Here is a 12,408-nt window from a genome sequence, read left to right as displayed (position 1 = left end):
AAATTGTTAGAAAGCACGGCGCTAGGGAAAAAACTCCCTAGAAAGGCAAAACCTAGGAAGAAACCTAGAGAGGACCAGTGCTATAGGGTGGCAGTCCTCTTCTGGCTGTGCCGGGTGGAGATTCATAAATGACCAGCATGGTCAAATAAAATCAGAAGTAAATGTCAGTTTGCTTTTCATAGCCGATCATTAAGAGTATCTCTACCGCTCCTGCGGTCTCTAGAGAGTTGAAACAGCAGGTCTGGGACAAGGTAGCACGTCGGTGGACAGTCAGGGTTCCATAGCAGCAGAACAGTTGAAACTGGAACAGCAGCAAGGCCAGGTGGACTGGGGACAGCAAGGAGTCATCATGCCCGGGTATCCTGGACGCATGGTTCATAGGGCTCAGGTCCTCGAGAGAGAGAAAGACAAGAGAGAAGGAGAGAGAATTAGAGAGAGCCTACTTAAAATTCACACAGGAACCACCGGATAAGACAGGAGAATACTCCAGATATAACCAACTGACTCTAGCCCCCCGACACATAACTACTGGCAGCATAAATACTGGGCTGAGACAGGGGGGTCAGGAGACGACTGTGGCCCCATCGATGATACCCCGGACAGGGCAAACAGGAAGGATATAACCCCACCCACTTTTGCCAAAGCACAGCCCCCACACCACTAGAGGGATATCTTTCAACCACCAACTTACCATCCTAGACAAGGACACGAGTTAGCCCACAAAGATCTCCACCACAAAAGAAAATCACAAACCAAGGGGGGGCGCCAACCCAGGAAGATCGTGCGTCAGTAAACTCAACCACTCAAAGTGACGCACCCCTCCTAGGGACGGCTGAAAGAGCACCAGTAAGCCAGTGCTCAGCCCCTGTAATAGGGTTAGAGGCAGAGAATCCCAGTGGAGGAGAGGGGAACCGGCCAGGCAGAGACAGCAAGGGCGGTTCGTTGCTCCAGAGCCTTTCCGTTCACCTTCACATCCTGGGCCAGACTACACTCAATCATATGACCTACTGAAGAGATAAGTCTTCAGTAAAGACTTAAAGGTTTGAGACCGAGTCTGGCGTCTCTCACATGGGTATGCAGACTATTCCATAAAAAGGAGATCTATAGGAGAAAAGCCCTGCCTCCAGCTGTTTGCTTAGAAATTCTAGGGCAATTAGGAGGCCTGCGTCTTGTGGACCGTAGCGTACGTGTAGGTATGTACGGCAGGACCAACTCTGAAAGATTAGGTAGGAGCAAGCCCATGTAACGCTTTAATTAGGTTAACAGTAAACTTTTGAAATCAGCCCTTGCCTTAACAGGAAGACAGTGTAGGGAAGCTAGCACTGGAGTAATATGATCAAATTTCTTGGTTCTAGTCAGGATTCTAGCAGCTGTATTTAGCACTAACTGAAGTTTATTTAGTGCTTTATCCGGGTAGCCGGAAAGTATCAAAGGCAGCACTAAGGTCTAGTAGCACGAGGACAGATGCAGAGCCTCGGTCTGACGCCATTAAAAGGTCATTTACCACCTTCACAAGTGCAGTCTCAGTGCTATGATGGGGTCTAAAACCAGACTGAAGCATTTCGTATATACATTGTTTGTCTTCCGGAAGGCAGTGAGTTGCAGTGCAACAGCTTTTTCTAAAATTTTTGAGAGGAATGGAAGATTCGATATAGGCCGATTTTTAGTTTTTTAAATATTTTCTGGGTCAAGGTTTGGCTTTTTCAAGAGAGGCTTTATTACTGCCACTTTTAGTGAGTTTGGTACACATCCGGTGGATAGAGAGCCGTTTATTATGTTCAACATAGGAGGGCCAAGCACATGAAGCAGCTCTTTCAGTAGTTTAGTTGGAATAGGATCCAGTATGCAGCTTGAAGGTTTAGAGGCCATGATTATTTTCATCATTGTGTCAAGAGATATAGTACTAAAACACTTAAGTGTCTCTCTTGATCCTAGGTCCTGGCAAAGTTTTGCAGACTCAGGACAGCTAAGCTTTGGAGGAATACGCAGATTTAAAGAGGAGTCCGTAATTTGCTTTCTAATGATCATGATCTTTTCCTCAAAGAAGTTCATGAATTTATTACTGCTGAAGTGAAAGCCATCCTCACTTGGGGAATGCTGCTTTTTAGTTAGCTTTGCAACAGTATCAAAAATAAAATTTGGATTGTTCTTATTTTCCTCAATTAATTTGGAAAAGTAGGATGATCGAGCAGCAGTGAGGGCTCTTCGATACTGCACGGTACTGTCTTTCCAAGCTAGTCGGAAGACTTCCAGTTTGGTGTGGCGCCATTTCCGTTCCAATTTTCTGGAAGCTTGCTTCAGAGCTCGGGTATTTTCTGTATACCAGGGAGCTAGTTTCTTATGACAAATGTTTTTAGTTTTTAGGGGTGCAACTGCATCTAGGGTATTGCGCAAGGTTAAATTGAGTTCCTCAGTTAGGTGGTTAACTGATTTTTGTCCTCTGACGTCCTTGGGTAGGCAGAAGGAGTCTGGAAAGGCATCAAGAAATCTTTGTGTTGTCTGAGAATTTATAGCATGACTTTTGATTCTCCTTGGTTGGGGTCTGAGCAGATTGTAATAAAATGGTGGTCCGATAGTCCAGGATTATGAGGAAAAACATTAAGATCCACAACATTTATTCCATGGGACAAAACTAGGTCCAGAGTATGACTGTGGCAGTGAGTAGGTCCAGAGACATGTTGGACAAAACCCACTGAGTCGATGATGGCTCCAAAAGCCTTTTGGAGTGGGTCTGTGGACTTTTCCATATGAATATTAAAATCACCAAAAATTAGAATATTATCTGCTATGACTACAAGGTTCGATAGGAATTCAGGGAACTCAATTCCCGTAACGGGAGGAGTAGAGACAAGAGAAGACTCGGCCTCAGACTCCGACTCGCTACTTAATGGGGAAAACCGGTTGAAAGTTTCTGTCGGCTGAATGAGCGACACCAGTTGAGCATTCCTACAGCATTTCCCTCCAGAAGCCATGAGAAAGTTGTCCGGCTGCGGGGACTGTGCGGGGGGGATTTATACTACTATCTGTACTTACTGGTGGCACAGACGCTGTTTCATCCTTTCCTACACTGAAATTACCCTTGCCTAACGATTGCGTCTGAAGCTGAGCTTGCAGCACAGCTATCCTCGCCGTAAGGCGATCGTTCTCCTGTATATTATAAGTACAGCGACTGCAATCAGAAGGCATCATGTTAATGTTACTACTTAGCTTCGGCTGTTGAAGGTGCTGACGAACCATGTCCAGATAAAGCGTCCGGAGTGAAAAAGTTGAATGAGGGAAAAAAGTTGTGAGGGAAAAACTAAAAATATAAACGGTAATTAAAAAGTAAAAACCGTAAAGTTGTCAGCTAGCAAAGTAAGGTTGGCAACAAAACGCACAGCAACACGTCTAAAAACCCACATGGTATCAAAAACGAACTAGTTAGAAATGATTTAAACATTTTGCTGTAGGCTACTATTTACTAGTTAACTAAAAAACATGTATGTCATATGAAATGTTCACTCCACTCAGTTTTGTAATCAAAACTTACCAGAAAGCATGTAGTCCTTGGCTCAGACAGTGTAGTAGTGTGGGCTCAATTGCATCTCATTAGTGTGAAAGATCTTGAGAATCAGCTGTACATGTAATGGAAGCGTGCACTGTGCATGTGATGGCAGAATGCACTGTGCATAGAGACGGTTGCAATTCCATTGAATTGGGGATAGTTTAACCAAAATATGCCACAAGACCTAGAATTTCCTTGTATATCCCACAAAAAAAGGTTCACTGTCATAAGCTAACTTATTTGATGAATTTTAAGCAAAATTCCTGGGCTTAACTTCACATGGAAAATTTGCAGCCCTAATTCAGACTAGGAAGTGGCTATTGCGTCTCAAAATGGACAAACAGTACTATTGAAGCTTTTTTTCTTGTTTTTCAAGCGAATGTCTTTTCAACGGAGTATGCGAGCACACTCGTTTGGCTGAAGCATGCTAATCCGTTACGGGGTCATCTGTCAGTGTCAGAAGATGTGGCCAGCTGAGCAAAAGGGAGAGGGGAAAAAGGAAGAGAAACGAGGGGTGCTCAGCAGAGCCAGGCAGTGGTGTTTAGGGGACACCTCACCCCCCCTGCCTCATCTCCCCCCAGGAGGTTATCAGAGGAATGGGGTGAGGGAGCACCACTGTCCTCCCTGTAACTGGAGTTCACAAAGGCATTTGTCTTTCTGTCACAGGAAGAAGAGAAAAGAGAACTCGTACGGATCGTCAGATGCCCAGAAACCAGGTCAGTGAACATTTTACTTTGTAAAAGATGTCATTCATATAACTGCACATCAAAATTGAATCATTTATTTTGTGAGAAACAGAACATGTATGGTGAAGATGAGCCCTAGAAATAATCCATGTTGTTATAGTGATACCCAGTCAGTGGACAGGTTACCTATCATTCATCATTATGGCTGCTTTAAGGAAACTGCCAGAGTCCATTTGTTGATCTGTGACAACATGTCTGTGCTGTGTAGTGGGGGGTGTGGTTAGTGAAAATTCTGTCAGGCCTGGGCTTGCATCTGGGGCTTATATCTTTGCTCTCTCTCCATGCTAGAGTCCTGTCATTATATCTGTCTGTCTGTGGAGTTGTCTTTTTACTGCCTGCCGGCCCTCAGGTTGCTGGAAGCAGATCAAGCAGCCGTTTGCCAGGCACCAGTCCACAGAGTTCACCATCAGCTACAGCTCAGAGAAAGACCCAATACAGAAACTAGACCTGGTCACCAGCACCATGGCAGGTGAGGACACATGCACTCACTGAGACGTACGTCCATACTCCCACACTTCCAATCATCACAACTCAAGAGACTGAGGCACCCATGGAAGTGAATATAGAACCGTTCTGTGGCGGTCACGAAATTCTGTCAGCCGGTGATTGTCAAACAAATAACTGCCGGTCCCATGGTAATTTACCATGAATTAACATGAACACTTTTAGCATCTCCTGTCTTCCACACATAACCTACAAGCCACTGATGCAGACCTTTGGAACATCTACATTTTAAGAAATCCAGTATTATAAATCCATGTAATGTGGCCTACACCTTCACAATAAATCCATTATTTATTTTAGACAGGTCTAAAGAAACATCATATGAAGAAAATGTAGTCTATTTCAGAATAACAGAATAGCATACTCTGAGTTGTCTTTATGTTAGGTCCTGATCTGGCTATGCCATTTGGCTGTGGGCTACACTAGTTCATTTAGTAGACAAGATTAGCTTAGAATTCCGTGGCATTATTTTATATTATTTTACAAAGCTGAATAAAATAGAAAGGATATTTTCTCCAAACGATTTGATGGAGTGTGCACATGCGGCTATTCTGTGTTGAGCGTTTAACAAAGAAATAGGTACTCCTATATGCTTCATTTAGATTAATTAATGTAACTTTAATTGTTCTACAAACGTTGGGTTATGTTTTGATTTTTAATACATTGTATGGCTGTATGATGCAACTCCATTGATTTGAAAAAAGTCGCATTAAAGGCATGAGCTCTGCTTAGTTTTTTGCGCAGGCTGTACACCCTTCATCATTCTCTCATTCACAATTTAACATGCACTTGATAATGCCTCGAATTTCCCACTGGCATCCCGTTTGTGTGGCTGCCCCCTAAAAAATCCATACCTTTTGTGGCTGTTGTACACTGGGGCTAAATATAATAATTAGAATTCCCTTCTCCCTGGGTGCTGCATGCTCCGAAGCACCTCTTACTCACATGGCTCTCAATCACGTGATCCGGTCTTTCTCACAGGCTACAAGTGAAGACCTACACATTGGAGACGTAACTGCTCACACTCTTATCCAATTCCGAGGTGCATATTACAGATATTGGAAGAACTGTCCACATTTACTTTGTCAGCCAACTAGATGAGTAGGCCTAACGAACAGCAAAAGCACTAGCCAATGTCAATCTACTATCCCCCATAGTACAAAAGTTGACCTATTCTGTGCGAGAAATAAATATTCKAAAAATAGTCTGGGACAGTTGTGGGATCTGATAGATCCCAAATTAAGAGAACCACTAGCATCAAAAAACCTTTTTTACACAATGAGGCTAACGCAACAGATCAGAACGTTTAGCTTAAAATGTTGATAAACTATTAGGCTATTTCTTCACATTATAAGCGCAGCAATGCGCACACGGCAGTAGGCTATAAGCGCGAATGTTCCACTAGCGGAAAACACAATTATCAAAAGTGAGCCCAAATGTGATTATGCTTTTATTAAAGGTGCATTTTTATGGTGAACATTTTCTTCCCCAAACTTGAAACTCATGCGCTGCTTCTGTATGCCAGTTAGGCAATAATGTGCTTCATTTTAAAAAGTTATTTGGCCACTTTAGTTGTGATACAAACCTTATTAAAACATGGGTGAGTTGCAAAAAATACTTTGTTTCTTATGCTGGTGATAATAGATAATTCACAAGTGATAGGCTAATATTCTCACCCATCAGACTATTCTTGATTTAATCTTGTCTTTACATATACTAAATAATATATGTGTGAAATTTGTTTTGATTTAGAATGAACCATTATCATGCACCTGTCTCGAAAACAGGGGCAGGGAAAATAGATGTAATCTATGCACTTAAATAGCGAATGGAGGACGCTTTTCCCGTGGTTCATTTTCATGCCAGCCAGGTAGGTTATACTTCTGTTGTAAAGAGAAACAATGTGCTAAATATTAGGGCTGGGCGATATGGCCAAAATCTCATATCCCGACAAACTCAGCAAAAAAGAAATGTCCTCTCACTGTCAACTGCGTTTATTTTCAGCAAACTTAACATGTGTAAATATTTGTATGAACATGACAAGATTCAACAACTGAGACATAAACTGAACAAGTTCCACAGACATGTGACTAACATAAATGGAATAATGTGTCCCTGAACAAAGGGGGGGTCAAAATCAAAAGTAACAGTCAGTATCTGGTGTGGCCACCAGCTGCATTAAGTACTGCAGAGCATCTCCTCCTCATGGACTGCACCAGATTTGCCAGTTCTTTCTGTGGGATGTTACCCCACTCTTCCACCAAGGCACCTGCAAGTTCCCAGACATTTCTGGAGGGAATGGCCCTAGCCCTCACCCTCTGATCCAACAGGTCCCAGACGTGCTCAATGGGATTGAGATCCGGGCTCTTCGTTGGCCATGGCAGAACACTGACATTCCTGTCTTGCAGGAATCACGCACAGAATGAGCAGTATGGCTGGTGGCATTGTCATGCTGGAGGGTCATGTCAGGATGAGCTTGCATGAATGGTACCACATGAGGGAGGAGGATGTCTTCCCTGTAATGCACAGCGTTGATATTGCCTGCAATGACAACAAGCTCAGTCCGATGATGCTGTGACACACTGCCCCAGACAATGACGGACGGACCCTCCACCTCCAAATCGATCCCTCTCCAGAGTACAGGCCTCAGTGTAACGCTCATCCCTTCAACGATAAACGRGAATCCGACCATCACCCCTGGTGAGACAAAACCGTGAATCGTCAGTGAAGAGCATTTTTTGCCAGTCCTGTCTGGTCCAGCGATGGTGGGTTTGTGCCCATAGGCAACGTTGTTGCCGGTGATGTCTAGTGAGGACCTGCCTTACAACAGGCCTACAAGCCCAGCCTATTGCGGACAGTCTGAGCACTGATGCAGGGATTGTGCGTTCCTGGTGTAACTCAGGCAGTTGTTGTTGCCATCCTGTACCTGTTCCGCAGGTGTGATGTTCGGATGTACCGATCCTGTGCAGGTGTTGTTACACGTGGTCTGCCACTGCGAGGACGATCAGCTGTCCGTCCTGTCTACCTGTAGCGCTGTCTTAGGCGTCTCACAGTACGGTCATTGCAATTTATTGCCCTGGCCACATCTGCAGTCGTCATGCCTCCCTGCAGCATGCCTAAGGCACGTTCACACAGATGAGCAGGGACCCTGGGCATCTTTCTTTTGGTGTTTTTCAGAGTCRGTAGAAAGGCCTCTTTTTAGTGTTCTAAGTTTTCATAACTGTGATCTTAATTGCCTACCGTCTGTAAGCTGTTAGTGTCTTAACTACCTTTCCACAGGTGCATGTTCATTAATTGTTTATGGTTCATTGAACAAGCATGGGAAACGGTGTTTAAACCCTTTACAATGAAGATCTGTGAAGTTATTTGGATTTTTACAAATTATCTTTGAAAGACAGGGTTTTGAAAAATGGACGTTTCTTTTTTTGCTGAGTTTAGGTCATTTCATATCCCGATAAAGATACATATCACGATATTGCACGTTTTCTGTCAATTCAATGAATAAATAGTTTATATAAAATGACCACATGTAAAGGCCTATTTCTTATTACATTTTGAATTTTACTCAACAAATAAAAGGTTATTTCTCCTCTTATTTAGAACCTTTGTGCAAATTTTCTATTAAGCATGTAACAAAATATAAAATACTAATGTATAAAAAGGTAAATAGAAAACACTTCAACTATAGTTGCAAAGAAAATATAGGCCTAAAATATATATATATAATTTATTTATTTTGGGGGGCTTGCCCGCTTTGCATGTTATTTTCGCATTTAATACATGTCACAAATCAATTTGCATTTGGTACCTTGGGCCGAGTGTTAGCACCAACTCACGAAACCCCCGTTTCTCGACCGTGTAAATTGGGGCCATGTCTTTGCAGATGTAAGTTGTAACGGCAGCTGTTATCTCCTTCCATCTTTGTGATTCTTTGCCATACGGTTTGCCGCGGGCAAAAGCCTCTTGCAACGTCTGAGTTGGGGGTTTGTTTTTGAGCCCTCGACTGTACTTTTGGGTCTCATCCGTAGACTCTCTCCGTAATGTTTCACAAGATTCTTGCATAGGTGGTAAAAGAGGTTAGTGGTATTTGAGCCTGTTGTCGGGACCGGCCTGCGGCATATTTTGCAGAGGACTGTTTTCTGGTCTGTGTCAGACTTTTCATACCCAAACCACATCCATGCGACCGAAGTAGCCCCTCTTTTAGGTACGAGCTCCGTGTCTCTGTGTTCTATGTCACGTTCACTCTCCTCCATGTTTGTTTGTGTTGCAAATTTTCTTTCACACGGCACGTGCGTCGTCCAATTGACTAAAAATATTGCCGTATAGAGTGATTTGCGACACAATGAAATAAACGAGAGCATAATATGAAACGATAAAAGTTTTTTTATCGTCACACAATATACATCGTCATATCGCCCAGCCCTACTTAATATTAGGAAAAGCCTATAGAAAGCTGATGAGATTCTCCTCTTTTTAGTAGAGGCCATCACTCTGTTTTCTCACCCAATTGCATAGCCTATAGAAATGTTTTACAACATGAGCTCATGGGCTCTCATGAAGTGTTTGATTAGATTTTCGATTACATTTGCATTGATATCAGAGAGATTAGAGGGACAATAGAGTGCTGAGTACCAGTTAGCAAGTTTGGAAGGCTACTAATGACCATCAGCAGTATCAGAGCTTGAAGAAGCCCAATCACCGTGACTAAATGATCACATGGAATTTGACTCCCTTTGAGTCCCGTTGTGGTGGTAATACAGTCACCGTAACAGCCCTAGGCACCACCACCTGCTATTGAACTTCCATCTTCCTTCACGAGAGGCTGGGTTACTTGTATTGATCCATAATTACTCCATCACCCAGGCAGTGTGTGGTGGTAAACTCTGAAAGTCAAGCTCTCCACTCTTTACAGACAACCCCATTCACAGTAACTGTGACCCTTCTTGCGCACACAATTCTCTGCTTTACAGTTCTCTGCTCACTCCATGGCCAAGGTAATCTAGAACTCATTGTAAGCTCCTGGCTCAGTGTGTGAACCGACCATACAAAGTAAGAAGACATCACACAATGGCCTGAAAAGCCAGTTGACGATCCTCTCTTCTCTMGCTCTTATTAGTAATTACATGTAATTCTGGGTAAGCTGGAGAGGTTTGATCATTAAAGCTGGAGCCAGTAGGAGGCTAGCCAGTGTAATCCTTGACTTTGGAAAGTCCTCTAGTAGTCTGCTGAATAGTTCCTGACAGGCTGAGAGGCAGCCAGATGAGTAATGGTCTACTGCTACTGTTAATAATCCACAGCTTCCCTTCAGGGCACCAATTATTGATGATTCACATACTCTGCCAGGGTTGAATATTCTATATTTAGATAGATCACAGGCTCCCTGTGCACTGTAAACCTGCTACCTGTATATGCAGAGAAATCAAAGAGATAATGTCCGTGTTGAAAAAGTGGTGTCCTTTTGATCTATAACAGAGTGATGTAATTCATTATAACTGAGTGAAAACAATTTTAAGTTGGTGTTTTAATATGTTCATTCCAAAACAGAATGTCACGTTTGATCACCGGGACACTGGTAATAAAGTTGGTAGTATTCAGTTCTGTTCTTAAGTGGCCTGTGTCCTTGTCCTCCAGAGTACCAGCAGCCTCTGATGATTGGGGTTGGCACAGTGGCCAGGAAGGGCTCTACGTTCCGGCCTATGGACATGGAGACCAAGGAGGATCCTAGCAACCCCTCCACCCACTACGACTACCTGCACACAGCCAACCAGTATGCCCTGCCTCTCACCAACCAGGAGCCAGAGTACGCCACGCCCATCATTGAGCATCACACCTTCCACAAGGACGGGTTCCTGCCCGACCCGGCTAGTTACAGCGTCCCAGGTGTGGTCCTCAGCAAGACCCCATCCTTTAAAACCCTGGACAGGAAGGCAGGGGTGGGCTCCTCCGGGGGCTACCAGATGCCCCAGCTCAAAATAGACCGGGGACACAGTAACTCTGAGGGGGTCTACGACAGCCCCAAGGTGAACAAGCCTGTGTGCCAGAGCAGTGGCCTCTCAGACTACCAGAGGCCCCAGGCCAAGCCGGCCGTGCTGGAAACCTACTCCACCCCCAGGGACTGTGTGAGGGTGGCCCCCACCATGGGCCATAGGCCGGACCATAGACCAGACCCTGAGGGCAGTTCTGGAGGAACCTGAAGATGGAACATGTCTGGGACTACAGGACTAAACTGTCAAACTGTGATTTTGATCAGTTCACGGCCGTTTTAGATTGAGCTTACTGTAGCAAACACAACCGGTAAATTATTTCTCAACTGACTTTCGGGAATGTGGGAGACGACAGTGTTTGTGTTTGTATCGGAGGCTGTGCTGACAGACATTTTGTGAATAAGAAAATACAGATGGTTACTTTAACTGTCCTATTTTTTTTTAAGGGGTGGGGTGATTTATTAAAAAGCAAATGGTGGAGACAGGAAATGTCCTGAAAAATGGGAAAATGCTTCTCCTCATTCTCAACTGTGACTGATGCTTGTGACTGTAACATACATTAAGAAATAATGTGACTTCGTTCCTTAACTGTACAGTATATTTTGAGGTCATGATAAAGCTTTCAGAATCTCTCGGTCTGAGGTTAAGCTGCTTTCAGCAGGGAAGCATAGAGGAAGCAGAGTGCTTTATTAAAMGAAGCAGCACCCCAGTTAAAAGTGGTAGATTTGTCCCCAGCGGGTCCTACTATAGGATGTTTTACAAAGTCAGTCAGTGCTCTTAACAAATAATTGTAAGTACACACTGTGAATGAAGTGACTGAAAGGACTGGTGTCACCGCATGGGGTCCCCCACAACGGGGGGGACCCCATGTTGCAGGGGGCTCTGAAGCCGACGGCTGCATTGCTGCTCTGTATCAGTCTGGAGGCAGATCTGGTCAGTGTGATCAGAGAGCCAATGAAAAGGCAACGGCAGAGTGTTTACAGTTAGTCTGGCGTATTGAGAAACGTCCAGCTGGGGATTTAGGAGAGTAAACTGGACTACAACACATCACAAAGCTGTGTTTCTAGATGCTCTGTTTAACTGGACAAGGTGAAGAACTACTATACAGGCCAGTTCCATTTAAATTGATCTTGAATACAAAGCCATGTTGAATGGTACCGATACTACAGTCTAGTCGATTGTGTATAGGTGTGTACATACAAGTGCATAGTTTGAAAATGTATATTGCCAAGAGGAAAGAAAAAAGAAATGAAAAATGCTGTCGACTGTATTTAAAGCACCTGTGAGTGTGGTGTTGCTGCTGTGTACTGAAGACAGAACTTAGGATCGAGCTAAGAACTCTTTCATTTCTGTGAAATCTTTTGGGGAAATCTTTTCAGCTGGGTTGTATGTACATGTACTGCGAGAGGTTATTCTCTACAGACTCTCTCTGTGATGTCACTCTCTTTCAAAGCGTTCTGTGTGTCTACTGCATGTTGGCTGTAAGCTGAGCCCTGAATAAAAACACCAGCAGTTGACTTCTTCATGTCAAGGTCTCTTTACTATGTGAAAATGTGTTTCTCAGCAGCCGTAGCCTCGGCCCTAGGATGCCCGGCATTCCAGTCCCAGCGCCCAAAGAAGCAGGAAGTTA

The 12,408-nt window shown here is 43.9% G+C and overlaps 1 protein-coding gene across 1 annotated transcript in view; it reads left to right on the top strand.

Annotated features, from left to right (window-relative positions):
* dcbld1 (discoidin, CUB and LCCL domain containing 1) overlaps window positions 1-12,295 on the top strand; it is a 41,707-nt gene extending 29,412 nt beyond the window's left edge. The window contains exons 13-15 of the mRNA XM_023999526.2: window positions 4,211-4,260; window positions 4,640-4,759; window positions 10,426-12,295. Of these exons, the coding sequence (XP_023855294.1) occupies window positions 4,211-4,260; window positions 4,640-4,759; window positions 10,426-10,988 (733 nt within the window). The 3' untranslated portion in view covers window positions 10,989-12,295. The remainder of the gene's footprint in view (window positions 1-4,210; window positions 4,261-4,639; window positions 4,760-10,425) is intronic.
* The last annotated feature ends 113 nt before the right edge of the window (window positions 12,296-12,408 follow it).

This window comes from Salvelinus sp. IW2-2015, linkage group LG14 (genome assembly GCF_002910315.2).
Source record: "Salvelinus sp. IW2-2015 linkage group LG14, ASM291031v2, whole genome shotgun sequence".
NCBI lineage: Eukaryota > Metazoa > Chordata > Actinopteri > Salmoniformes > Salmonidae > Salvelinus > Salvelinus sp. IW2-2015.
Note: the sequence above shows the minus strand (reverse complement) of the source record. Positions and strands in the feature narration are given on the sequence as shown.